The sequence below is a fragment of the Epinephelus moara genome, chromosome 7 (genome assembly GCF_006386435.1).
Source record: "Epinephelus moara isolate mb chromosome 7, YSFRI_EMoa_1.0, whole genome shotgun sequence".
In the NCBI taxonomy this organism is placed as follows: domain Eukaryota; kingdom Metazoa; phylum Chordata; class Actinopteri; order Perciformes; family Serranidae; genus Epinephelus; species Epinephelus moara.
In genome coordinates this window covers 24622243-24636164 of record NC_065512.1, presented here as the reverse complement: position 1 = coordinate 24636164, position 13922 = coordinate 24622243, and the positions used below count along the sequence as shown (strand labels likewise).

The following is a 13922-nucleotide window of genomic DNA, read 5'->3' as shown; positions in this document are numbered from 1 at the left end:
ATACTATATGTGCTGAGAAAATTCTACAATCCTAAATGCTTTAAAACCATTTTAAACCCTGATCATGAATGCAAAATGCACTGCTGTTTAGCTACAAACAGTGAGCAGTGTTAATGTGCTGTAATTCCATCGGGATAAAAATGCCTCTACATTTTGCACTCAGCAATAAGCTTCATTATTGAAACTCATTACCTTTAGTGCGCATTCAGTTACAATCATATTATTTTATTACATCCGGGCCATGATAGAAAAGCCACAGGGTGATGCAATGGAAAACTGAGAACAGGTGCACCATTTGAGTAAAAGCTTACTCACCCCGGCAACCCTGGCAAGGCATGATGGTCAACAGTGTCGAGTACACCCTCCTTCCTTTCTTTGTCTTTCACTTTCCCTGTCTGCCTCTCCCCAGCATCTGGCTAAATCTCACCAGTGTCCTTGCGAGCGCCCTCGGGTGAACCGGGCCATGTCAAACCTGAATCCATCAATCACTCAGCGCCAGCCACAGGGGAGAGAGAGGGGGTGGAAAGGCAGAAATGGAGGGATGAGCGCGGGGAAGAAGGGAGGGGCGGATAGGGTGAAGTATAGCCACCGGTCCACCCTCTCTCTCACCTTATTTTTCCTCTCTCCCCAACCTCCCCGTCCGTCTCCCACTACAGCCGCAAGAAACTCCAACTCTTGCAGAGTTTGGAGTCAGCTGTCAGGTCACCAAAGGGACTCTCAACTTATTCTAATCAAGATGTTCACAGACATAAACACATGTCTGAGGAGAGGAGGTGAGCACAAGGAGAAAGGAGGTGAGAAATGGAGAGGAAAGAGAAAAAGAAGGCGACGAGAGAGCAGAGAAGTTGGGTAAAGTGGACGTGAGACAAGGAAAGAAAAAGAGGAGAATAAGAAGGGGGGGTGAGAGAAGAAAGGAGGACACAAGAGAAGCCAGGAGAGCAAGAGCAAGAGGTGAGAAGAAGCTATGCGTGAGCCTGTCAGCAGGTGTGTGTGTGTGTCCTGTGCAGAATGAAGTGTCTCTGTCAGAGCCCCAGCTCCCCCTCTGGGCCGCTGCTGATTAATTGTCCGTCCAGCTCCTGTGATAGCGACCACTTTAACCAAGACTCCCGAGACACTCACCCATGTCCCATCCCCGCCGAAAGACACCTCTCCTCCCGTGTACCCTGCTGCCTGCCTGCCCTTCTCTGGCTAAAATTAGGAGAATTTCTCTCTTTCGCTCCAGCATCCCTTCTTTTTTTTTTGTCTTACCCTGGCTGCTACAAATAATCTCACATCAGCACCCCATTCACCTTGCCATCGGGGGATAATGTCTCTCTGTGGGGAAGAGGTTTTGGAACAAAGGCAGGGGGGCTGAAAACAGCGTGATATGCAGTGTTCCCCCCTGTGTGTTTACATGTGCAGTAGTGACTGGCTGAGATAAAGCACCCCTGTCTCAGGTAAACAGTCTAGCACAGCAGGGCGAAATGGCAGGGTTGACTTTGGACCTGGGTTGCACTTAGTCAGCTTCTCTCACATTTGATATACACTCCCATCCTGCCCACCCACGCCATCACACACATCCCCTTAAACACACCACACACACACACAAAATGTATGTCTATTACAGTTCTCTAAATTCTGAAGATTGACACCAATATTAAAGACATTAACTTTAAGAGATGTTGCCAAAGAGAAGATTTTCCAGGATAGTAATTTTGCACAATGCTTCACATTTAACAATTATGCATAAATTCAAAAGAAATCCGCTTCTCTACACTGTGAACAATAACTGTCATACTCAGCATTGTCCCCTTTCTTCCCCTCCCTCTCTGCCAAGCTGCAGAAGCGTAGCATCCATCCGGACGGCTATATAGCCAGCCCCCAAAAGCAGCCAAGGTCAATTGCCTTTCCTGCTCCTCTCATCCTGTGCTTTATGTACCTTCACATCCAGGGAAAGAGAGCTGCGCTATTTCTGCTCTGCTGCAAGGTGACTGCTGCTTCACACCAGCGACAGCCACACTAATAGAGGCGGGGAAGAGTGCCGAACACTTCCTTTAACATTGAGGGGAAATGTATAAAAAAATCTATTCACATAAAAGGTGAAATGTAGTTAAAGTTACTTTTAAGTCTTTTAAATATAAAGAATATCAGATCTGTCATAACCTGAATAAATATACAAAAGGATTCATTCTGTAGCCATAGATGAAAGAACCTTTGACTGATGTTGAAGGGGCATAAATAATCATAATGTGGGCTTTGAAAAAGCTATTGATCAATACTAACAACTCAATGATTATTCTACCAAGCTCTGAGATGCCCGTACTTTCCAGCTCCTGCTCTCTGTTTTGGAACAAAATCAATATTCCAATAAAGGAAAAAAACTCCCAGAGCAGTTTTGCAAAATCAACTGACATTTTAGTGTTTACACAGCAACTCAAATGGTCATGCTGTAGAGGGAAGCATGTCAGTAAAGAGATTTTAAATCACAAATAAGATCACTGCCTTCATAAATGCTCAATTATTAGAATAAATGTAACGTCTGACACGTGTTGGGAATCAAAGGCTCAAAAAGATGTATCCCTGGTTACAAATAGGGAATCAAAACTATAATTTTTTTCACCTTTTTACATGCTTTCTACTTCCTCATTTCCTTTGTCTCAGCCTTTCTTTCTACACTGCAGCATCCCATTCACCTCATCCACATCCCTGATGAAAAATAACAATTTGCCTAATATTCAGACAGAGTTATTATGTGCTACACTGCGCTTGTACTCAATTTTACTTTTTTTTTTTTTCAGCGAGCACATTCAATGGTGATATCAGAGTCATTTAATATTTATCCAGACGGCATTAAAGTGAGATTATCCATCAGATAACCTTTCATTTTTTCATTCCGCATCACATCCGTGTAGCAAACTGCTAACATTTCACAATGGGATTGTTTTTTTTAAGTGATAGCATGTTTGGTGCAGCCATTTTTCATCCTTGCATAGATAAACTGTTTCCCTGTAAAGTCTGAATATCTCCCCCTCTCTTTCTCTCCCGCTCTCTCTTGCTCCCAGATGTCTCCTTACAGCTGCCATGACTGACTGCAAACTCATTTATTACAGGTCACAAACGCCAAGTGCTTCATTTAAAAGGACGCCACCCCCCCCCCTTTCGTCTAACACAAGTGAAAAATCGACCTGCAAGAATAGCATACAGGGCACACCGCTCCATTAGCACTAAACGGAGGCCAGCAGTGCCCACAAGATGGGAACGGGGGTTTGAGCAATGGGGGCAAAACAGGAAGACAGAGGGGATTGTTTTGTGATGCACTGGAGCTATCGTAATAAGTGTGTGCACAGCAACAACAAGGACAGTAAGCAATTTACAGTATGTCCCCTTATGATGCCCTTAAGATATATAAAATGCAACATCACATTCTGGCTTCTTGGCGTCAAACTCGTGCTACAATTTCTGACTGAGCTGAAAAAATGTTTGCCTTGTTTGAACTTATTAAACAATTACTTTGAACATTAACCCACATAACACACCTCCAGCCTGTTTCGTATTTATTCAGGCACACAAATCACCAAATCAAGATTTTGCGTGAAGCGTGTGTTCCGCCGGCCATATCCGATATCACTCAAAGCCCGTCTGTAATTACATTGTAAATGCAGATTAGCTATGAATATTTTATAAGGGGATTACTAAAAGAGGAAAGAGACAGAGAGGGAGAGAGTCGAGAGAAATCAGCCCTTTAACACACACCCACATGCCGAACTGCATGAAAAGCTCGTTTGAAGGTGGAGCTAGTCTTTCATGCCCAAGTTGTCAGCCTATTATCATCCTTTCATATGTTCGCCACCATTATTAACTTTGAGCGGGAATAGAAAAATTACACAAAAAAAGTGAGAATAAAACACATCACTCCAATATGTCAGGCTGTCGCTTCAGAGAGAGAGAAAACATGGCAGACCAACTCTTATCATTGGACTCTCATTCTGAAACGTGGCGGTAATGAGTGTGTCTTAACAAAGATTAGCCATAATTTCCATTGTCATTTTAATGCTCCCACATTATGTGGAGGCTTACAAAGCCACAGATGAAGGCAGAGGGTGGGCGGAGGAAGAGGAACAAGCAGACACTGGAGCAGAAAGAGAGAGTCTCTGGAGCTCGGTTAGTCTGTCAGTCACCCTCTATCCCTCCAACCATGCAGCCGTACAAACAAACACTGACAGACACAGTTGCCGCACACACACACACACACCAACACACATAAAGTATATGCGCATGTTTCGTGGACCCTTTGTCACCACATTTTGAAACCCTCAAAACGTGGTTGTCAGAGGGGGTCGGTGGCTGACAGCCTTCTGCAGCCCTCCAGGAGGATGCGGAGGACAGACGGGCTTATTGTGAGAGGAGCAGCGGCAACAACAAAGGGGATCAAAAGTCTCGCAAACTGACAGACATACATGATGCGTTCAGTCTCCCCGACATCTACATTGTCTGGTGAACACAGGAGTGAGAGCGTTCAAGGGCCTGGATCTTGTACATTTGCCTCATACTTCAGAGTGATGGCCCAGGGTGAAGGCTGTATGAGTGTGTGTGTAAGTGTGTGGGAGTCTTGGTGTGTGTGATGCACGCTGGCACCGGACAAGCAACTTTATGTTAATCCTATAGGTAAACAATGTACCACCTGACTAAGAAACCGTTGTGTGTTTAGAATATTAACGCAACAATTGTTTGATATCTTGCAAAAAATATTCTTCTTATGATCATTTAATTTAACTGTACTGTTGTTCAGGTAGTAATTATAATATGTATTAAAATATGGTAAAAATGACCAAATATTTTGCTTTTTTTTTGTGAAAACAGGCCGATTCTTAAGTGCTAATCAATCAACTCTCACTACGTTAGCTATCATAGCTAAGTTACCTGCAGTTAATGGCCACACATTCATCTAGCAACCAAAAATGGTGCTCACAGGCATATTCAACTAATGTTAATCTCACATAGCCCACATGAAGTTTGAGTTAAATGTTAATAATTTATGTTGCACTGCTTGTAGAAGCCTTGTAAATTTTATTTACTGCATTTTCTTATTCTAGATATCCTAAAACTTCAATTAATAGCCCAGGCTACTATTTGCTTAAATCACTGAACTCAGCAGGCGTATATTTGGGACAGGCCTTTATTTCCTTTTTCACAAAACTGTTGCTCAGCAAAGATCAGGAAATACAATCAAATTGTTTATTCAAACCAGTATGAATATTACTTACATAAAAATTAGGCCCTAGATAACATATCAATTATGAATCATTCATATAATCTAGCTCTGACAGACAGTCCATCAAGAATTATAGCACTCAGCATACTGACACAACACCGCTTTATTATGTTAAAGAAATATTCACAACTTGGATTCATATTTATGAAAAAACCCTTATGGACTAAAGGAATATGAATAATAGAGAAATCGACACATAATTTGAGATAGCCAACAACCCATGTTTATAGGGCTGTGCAGTATACCGGTTCATACCAAAAACCGGTATTTGTTTTCGTTATGATATGAATTTTTCATATACCACAATACCGGTGAAAAGCCCAAACAACGTCTGGAACATGCGCGGCGGGAAAGTGTTTCAGCGGGGACCCATTTCACCGCTGCACACCACAGGCGTGGTAGAGCCGGCTAGAGTGAGAGCATAGAGAAAAGTCTAGAGGCAAGAATGGTTGCTGGAGAGACTCCTGAAAGCGAAGCAACTGCACATGATGACCCAGAAGAACTCATACCAAAAAGAGCAGTGTTTCCCCTATATGCAACTAGCAGCGGCGCACCGCCGTTTACAATTCTCTGCCCTCTGTATCACACACGGCAGAGTTTCGCCCCGATGCGCGCACACACACACACACACACACACGTGCGCGCAACACACACACACACACACACACACGTGCGCGCACACAGACACACACACACACAGGTGAGCACACTAGAGCACAGCTCAGGCCGCATTTTCCTGACCGAAGCTGACCCAAGAGTCCGAGACAATTATGACCGAGCACAGCACTAATGGAGCAGAGCCTGTGTTGCATTCAGGCGTTGTCACGTAAATAACAAATGCCAGCACTTGAATAGGCCATAGCACAACAGCATGTCAAGTGGGTCGAACCGAGCAAAATACCATCAAATACCTTGAAACCGATATGATTTTTTTAAAAACATGATATGAAAATTTTGTCATACCGCCCAGCCTTACCTGTTTATACTGTACATCCAAAGAACTTCTATAAAGAAAATGAACAGTTTGGCAACTAGACCAGGCCTCTAATTGAGGCAGGCCTTTATTTGTCAAAATGTGTAACCACACCAGGCTAGTAAAAGGGACTGGGTGTTTAATTGGGACGAGGCTTTTAAGTGAAGTTTTACGGCACTTGCTTATGATAACATGATACAGTAACATGGTATAATAGGAAATGGGCTTTCAAATTAAGATTTTCTTTGGGAGGCAGGGGGGCAGACCCTTCGGTAGGTTTGGTCCCCCCAGTGTTTGACTCCAAAGCTACGGCCCTGACTGCTTTGCTCAGCTTTGTTTACATTTCTTTGTGGGTACAGTTGGGTAAAACTGAGATTAGGGGAAGGTTTTGGTCAATGTTTCACTTGCTTGCAGGCTGAGTCAACAGCTATATCTACCATTTCTATAAATACCAGACTTTTTCATTTCTACAAATAACGTATTTACCCCGATAGACTTGAACCTTGTAGCAATGGTGATACAGAGAGAATGAAGTCCAAGGAGGGGTTTTTGACTGACAGTTGTCTACACTGTGCATGACACTGCATCATTTAGCCTCTTTTCTTGGACTGCTGTTTGTGTTGATCCCATTTCAACACACTCAAAAAGACTGAACGGTAGCAGAAGCCCCTAGAATTGTATTGTTTTTCATGCTGCAAGCTCTTCTTGGTGGCCCTAAATGCACATTTGCCAACCTAATTAAAACGCAGCAGATTGATCTCCCCGCTACTGAAACTTAAGTCCCCAATCTGTCTAAACTAGCTGTGGTATATTGTCAAAGAAATCAAGCAGGGCCTCGCTTTGTGTTTGTGTGTATGAGTGTTTGTTGCGCTACCTTGTTAATGAAGGACTTTGGCTGCTGTGTATTCAGCACTCAGGGCCTGTGCTGCACAGAGGCTATCAGTATTTCTATTTGCGTGTCTCTCTCTTGCTCCCTTCCCTTTCATTCTCTCTCTCACACACACAAAACTCAAAGCTCGCTCAATTTACAGAAAGCAAAAAGAGAGCCCTTAAAAGCAGAGGAACACTGAAACCCTATCAAATCTGCAGTAATCTAATTGCTTGTAAACCGCGCTTTAAACATGGAATTTGCATTTTAAATACACACGTGATTAACAGCTGGCAAAAATGAGCATGCACAGACATGTGTGATGCACCGATCCAATTATGACATCCTGGACAGAAAGGACTGTTAATAGCTGAGGCGACAGTGATGCATGGCAAAACACATGCACATGTATGGTGCATTTATGACTGCAGGTGATAAATGAGGGTGCAGCTCTTGTAAAGGTCAAATAGGATATGATCCAATCATTTCTGCTGGCTGCAGACGGTCTGACCGGTTATGAGCCCATCAACAAGTCAAAACTGGAAAACAATGTCTGCACTTGTGTCTGCAGAACGAAATAATAATAACACAATTCCCTCTGTCATCTTAAACAAAGAAATGTGTTGTAATCTAATGTATTTTATAAGAATAAGATAGAAACATAAGTCCCTGTGGTGGTAATTAAAGAATATTACAGTAATATCGCAGCAGATTAAAAACAAAAAAAGAAAAAAAAAACACCGTTATGGACAATAAGGTCATAGACTCACTATTGAGTAGGCCACTGCACATACAGTGTGAGTCCCCGCTGGAATATTAGAGTGATTTTTCATTAGGGATTCTCGGGCCACATTGTGGGTGCTGCACATGTATTATTGATGCCAGCGGTTCAAAAGCAGTTTGTTTGTTGAGAAGTGGAGAGATTTATAGGAAATTTGATGGTTTCCACTACTCTCACAATGAAACTACAGTCTATGTTACACAAACACAAGGTTTTTTTTATCCTTTATCTGGCTGCAGGGTGAAATCCCCAGGAGAGAAAAACACAATAAAAATGGGTAGAATTTCTTTGCTGCAGTAAATGTCTTTTGGCTGTTTGTTCCCCTTTGGTTGTCAGTAACACATGGAAAGGTACAGACACTATAAGTATGTCTTTTGGTTTTTATTACTGTCACTGAAAGGACAGATCAACAACAACTCGCCAGAAAGGGGGAAGCAAAAATGTGGTAATCGTCTGAGAACACGCCTGGACTATTTGTAAAACCGAGACAGGAGGATTTGGTGTTAGATCACATTAGTTTAACAGATTTTTTTTCCATATAGTGGATCGATGGCCTTAAGTTGCTCCTCATCTCTCACCCAGACAGAGACAGAGGAGATGAAAGCACAGAGGTTCACATTCCTTTTTCCAACAAATGGAAGTGGATCACCACCTAATCAAAGACTGCCATTCTTCTAATAAAAAGCCTGGTGGCGGTGGAGGGTCAAAGCTCCTTTATCAGGCGACAGCAGGCAAAGATATGACTGTGAGAGGGCTTTGTGACAGAGCGGAGCCGTGTGGGCCGCTAAATGTGACACCATTCTTTCCCTATGCTACAGACTGGAAGAAAAGAAAAACATGTCGAAGAGTAGTGTACAAGAAGTGTCAGTCTGGTGAGAGTGCAAAAACAAGCCAAACAGAAAAGGAAAAAAGAAGTCCTCATGACTCCCAAGTCTCTATCTGTGCATCACTCGACCCCTTGTAAACATTATGATATACTCACATATCAACTACACACTGGAACTGCACTGTCAATTTCAGCCCAGTAAACAGTGGGTGCCACTATAAAATCAAGGATGCAGTAGAGGGTGTAGCCGCCAAACTATCGTTCAATCACCATTTAATTTTTCAGCCCAGTAGCCAGAACAAAATGTTGGAAAATATGTTTGCAGACCACAGATATGTAACATGTGTATGTCTCATGCATATGATGATGTCCAGATTGCATGTATATGAGCTGAGTTTCTTATCAGGAGGAGGGGATGGTGTGAGAAACCCAAGCGAGACGGCTGCCAAGCAGCAGACCACTGTCGAAACCAACAAAGTGGTGTCCAGTGGTGTTTGTAGCAACACAAGTGGGTGGGTTTTTTTCTCTGCAGTTTGGGACATGTCCAGCGGTGGTTGTAGCGACAAAAACAGGTGCTTTTTAACAAAAGTTTGGGACATTTCTGGCAGTGTTTGTGGCAACAAATGCAGGTGTTTTTTTATCAACAATTTGGGACATGTCCAGCATTGTTTGTAGTGACAAAAACAGGTGCTTTTTAACAACAGTTCTGCACATGTCCAACTGTTTTTGTAGCGACAAAAGCAGGTGTTTTTAACGGCTGTTTGGAACATTTCCAGTGTTGTTTGTAGCATCAGAAACCGTTGCTTTCTAACAACAGTTTGGGACATTTCCAGCAGTGTTTGTGGCAACAAATGCAAGTGTTTTTTAGCAACAATTTGGGACATGTCCAGCTGTGTTCGTAGCAACAAAAGCAGGTGCTTTTTAATAAAACTTTGGTACATTTCCAGCATTGTTTGTAGCTACAAAAACAGGTGCTTTTTAACAACAGTTCTGGACATGTCCAACTGTTTTTGTAGCAACAAAAGCTGGTGTTTTTAACCACAGTTTGGGACATGTCCAACTGTTTTTGTAGCAACAGAAGCCAGTGTTTTTTGACGACAGTTCAGGAAGTGCAAAGCTAGTGGGTTTTTTTGGTTTGTTTTTTGCAGTTTGGGATGTGTCTAGCTTTATTTGCAGCAACAAAGTTGGTTATTTTATGCCAAATCATGTTTTCCTAGAAATGCAATGTGTAGAAATGTAGCATACATGGACATGTTACATTTGTATGTTTGCAGAAATGTACAATGCCAACATGTATTCTGGTGACTGGACTGTAATCTCAGAAGGTATTCAATCCACCTCTTGGGTAAAATCCTCCACAATCTAACTAAACTCTCAGTTTCCACTGAATAAGGAAAGAAGAAACTGCTGAGAGCTTTAAAACAAGGTCATTTGAGGATGTGGTTTATCTACATGCTAATTGAAAACCCACTCCACCACATACACACACAGTGGCATTCGGAACAGATGACTTGCCTGTACTCCTGTGCCCAAAAATATATGAATATTCATAAACTCAAATAGAATTTTGGAATGTGGCCATAAGGTTTCAGACTCTGCAGCTGTAAGCATTCACCACCTCTATCCTTTAGCTCCAGTGTATAGCTGCAGTCAAATGAAGAGTGGTGTACAGTGCAGGGACTCTGTGGCACACTTGCATCTTGCAGATATGTGTCCTGTTGTCCTGTGAAACCTATTCACTCTAGTTAAGGTGTTTTTTGTGTTTGATTTAAGGATAATGTGGTTCTCTGTGCAAACTGGGAAAGTTGCAGTGTGTGTAAGCTTTTCAAAGGTTCTGATTTTCACAGTTGCTGAAAAGATGACAGATTTTGGAGATTAGAAATTAAGGATAGTGAGTATTATGTTTTAATGACTCATTATGGGAGACACAAGCTTGCATCAGAGAACCTTATGAGAATGGTGCAAGTGCGCCTGCCTTTACGTTGTGGACCACATCATACCTCATACAAACCCCCCTGTCTACAGCATGCACACAAAAGCCAATCCAACACACGCAGACAACTCGTTCGCGCGCGCAGGTGCACACACGTACACACAGGAGCGCACACACATTTCATCACTTTGCCTTTCTCTGCCTTTCCTCCTCACAGACAGAACTTGATCCGTGTTTACGCCAACATTTGTATAATCCGCTCTCCCTGCGTTTGTCTCTGACTCTCTTTTGGGTTCCTTTTACTCCCAAATACATTTTACAAGATTTCAGAGCTCCATCAGGGGACGGAAGCCTGTCTGCGTGAAAGGCAATTGCCACTGTCGTCTTCATGCCGGATTCCCCTGTTTCTGCGAAATGCATCAGGCAGGGTTTTGAAACACAGTTAGTCCTGAAGGGGATAGAAGTTTTATTTTCTGTTTGTTTTGTCTTATTTCCTGCTGTGCTGCTTGTTTGGACACGCGCTGCAAAACATCCCTCTCGATGAATGAGACAGTGGTATTGAAACGTATTTACTTACAAATAAAGAACAAAATAAAATAAAATAAATAAATAAATAAAAACTGAACTGCACAAATTATCCAAAAATCCAAAACCAATAGTGACTAATTAAAAAAAATATATATAAAAAATAATAAATTAAAAAACGGGGTTACCTCGAGGCATGGACCAGTGTTTCCCAAACGTTCCCTTAACAACAGAGTAAACAATAAATGCTTTTCTTTGGAACAATGAAATAAGAAAATAACCCAGCTGACTTTGTTTCCATCATTGTAACCACATGCCAATGTTCTGTGCGTACAATGACAACAGGACACGCATCCCTCTCTGCTCTCTCTTCCTCTAAACCGCATCCAACCATTTAATTTAATCACCCTCTTTTTCCCTTTAAGGCTCTTCTGGATGTGGATCTTACTGACAGTAGGTTACAGTGGTGGGCCTGTGCGTAAAGCTGTCAGTCATTGGTTTTAACATCAAATCTGGCAGGATACATTGGGGAAAATGAGTTTATAGTACTGAGATTGTTTGAAATCAGTTTCACTTCCCTTAAAATGTTTTAACAGAAAGACCAACAAGGCGGATACAATTGGAATTATCTCACATCTATATGCAAAAAAAAAAAAAAAAAGATAAATGCAAGGACTTTCATCGATAAGATTTTCATACGTGTGTGCGTAATTTACGCTTTGATCCGATTTCCAAAGCAGTCAAGGCACAACATCCACTTTACAGCGGTGGTCAAAATAATGCCACACACAGGGGACTTGCACTGGGTGCAAAGACCATCACTAAAAGCAGAGGAAAAATGGACATAGTCGGGGACATACATGGACATGTCTTTACTCTGCTCTCATTTCAATCGTCGTCCTGTCTGGAGGTGTATGCATGATGACGAGGGTGGTGGTGATTTTTGTTTTTGTCTATTGGGCGAATATTTGTTGTTTACAAGCTCTCCAATCTCTCTCTCTCTCTCTCTCTCTCTCTCACACACACACACACACACACACACACACACACACTGACACAGTGAGCGCACCTATACTTCCCTGTGCGTAAAGAGCGCCGCTTCACTGTACAAACGGTACTGCCACTGCCAGTGTGAGAGTTCTGCGCGCTGCAACGCTGACTGTCAAACTGTGGTCCACAGGATCCCTGAGGGGACTCACTATAAAATGAGGAATAATGTAATTTCACGGTAATCCGCTTTGCTTTGATCCCGATTACAGAATGCATATGGATGAATGTTCACCACTGTTATCACCCCTCTGCACAGGTGAGAGAGTTACACAGATCAGTACCAAAACACAACGACTATTTTCAAGCCAGTCCCTGCAGAACTCTAAGTAGTTGATCACACTGATGTCATTGGAAACAACAACGCTTGCGAAGCGTAGAACTGTTGAACACAGCCCGCTGTCCTACAAACCGATATATCAAATAAATGACAGAGCAGAGGCAAAAATGGAACTTTTGTGGAGCATTAGACAGCCTGCGTATCCACGGGAGGGAAGACAAGAGCACAGTAGCCTGTTGTAAAGCGAGGCTGTCACTCCGCTGTGTTTGTCCACACTGTGTCTAAGGGACACGTGCGGTGGACAATAAATGCTCTCCTTTCCCTCTAAATTCAACAGTGCCGCTCTGTGCACGAAGAAGACAGAGCAAGTCACTGGCACGGATTCATTCAGTTTATCACAACAGACATGTCCTGCTACAACCCTGCCATCTGCTCAAAGCAGCACCTGTGTTTCAGCACCACAGTGTCTGCACGTCAGACGCTGTCCAGGTGAATATTAAGGCTGTGACTTAGACGTTTGTTTTAAATGAGGCTGCTGTCTGATAGTGAAAATGACAGCAGGGGGTGCGGGATGTATCTGACAAGCCCCAGTGCCCTTGTTACATGCATAGAAAAGAACAGCAGTGATGGAAAAGTATCCTCCGTGAATAGTTGTGCCACTGCACTCAGTGCGCACCGAGCAGCTCCACGGACACACAGAACTGCGCACCGGGGGAGCACACGGATGGCGTCCACTCACCTGATTGTGAAGAGCTCGACCCGACCAAGAGGCAAGTCAGGAGAAAGCCGAAGCAGCACAGGACAGTCGTTGGTTTCATTGTTGTGCTTGGCAAGTATCTCCTTTAAATTTACATGTCCAGCAGCGTATCCTTCCTTGAAACAGCCAGAAAGGATGAAGCGTTTGCGTTTGAAGCCTCTTCAGCCTGTGAGTTTGGGGACTTTAGTCGCTTTGGACTAAGTTTACAGTTTGTCCGACAGCCTTCCGCCTCGCCTCTCAGTGCCCGCGGGCCTAATTAGTGACTGACGTGAAAGCAGAGAGGGTCGAGTGTTAGTTTCCAACGCGCGCACTGTAAAGCTTGTCTAAACAGTATAAAGCAGTACTCATGCCATTACTCCCCGACTTGGATACAGTATGCAGCTGTAGACTCGTATTCTTCAGACACACCTCCGAGCCCTTGAACTCCTCCTACCGGCTCTGTGATTGGCACAGGTGCCCGGCAATCACCGTAAACCCCGCCAGCCACAACTTCATGCGCGCTGCCATTGGTTCACACAAGATGCCAAAAACCCCATGAATTTGTGCGTCGGCTCCGTTGCACCTGTCACACTGAACACAGCAGAGATGAATGCTGCCAGAAGGATTTATAGGTGTAATGGGTGAAACAGAGCTGAATATCATTATAGGTGTGTTGTCCCGTGCGCTTTTGAGGATTTCACT

At 43.1% G+C, this 13922-nt stretch overlaps 1 protein-coding gene across 2 annotated transcripts in view; it reads right to left on the bottom strand.

The window, feature by feature from the left end:
• The window catches only part of erbb4b (erb-b2 receptor tyrosine kinase 4b), a 476392-nt gene extending 462801 nt beyond the window's left edge, over positions 1-13591 (bottom strand). For both annotated transcript variants that reach the window (XM_050048517.1, XM_050048518.1), the window contains exon 1: positions 13224-13591. In XM_050048517.1, coding sequence (XP_049904474.1) covers positions 13224-13302 — 79 coding nt within the window. In that variant the 5' untranslated portion in view covers positions 13303-13591. The remainder of the gene's footprint in view (positions 1-13223) is intronic.
• Positions 13592-13922: the final 331 nt, after the last annotated feature.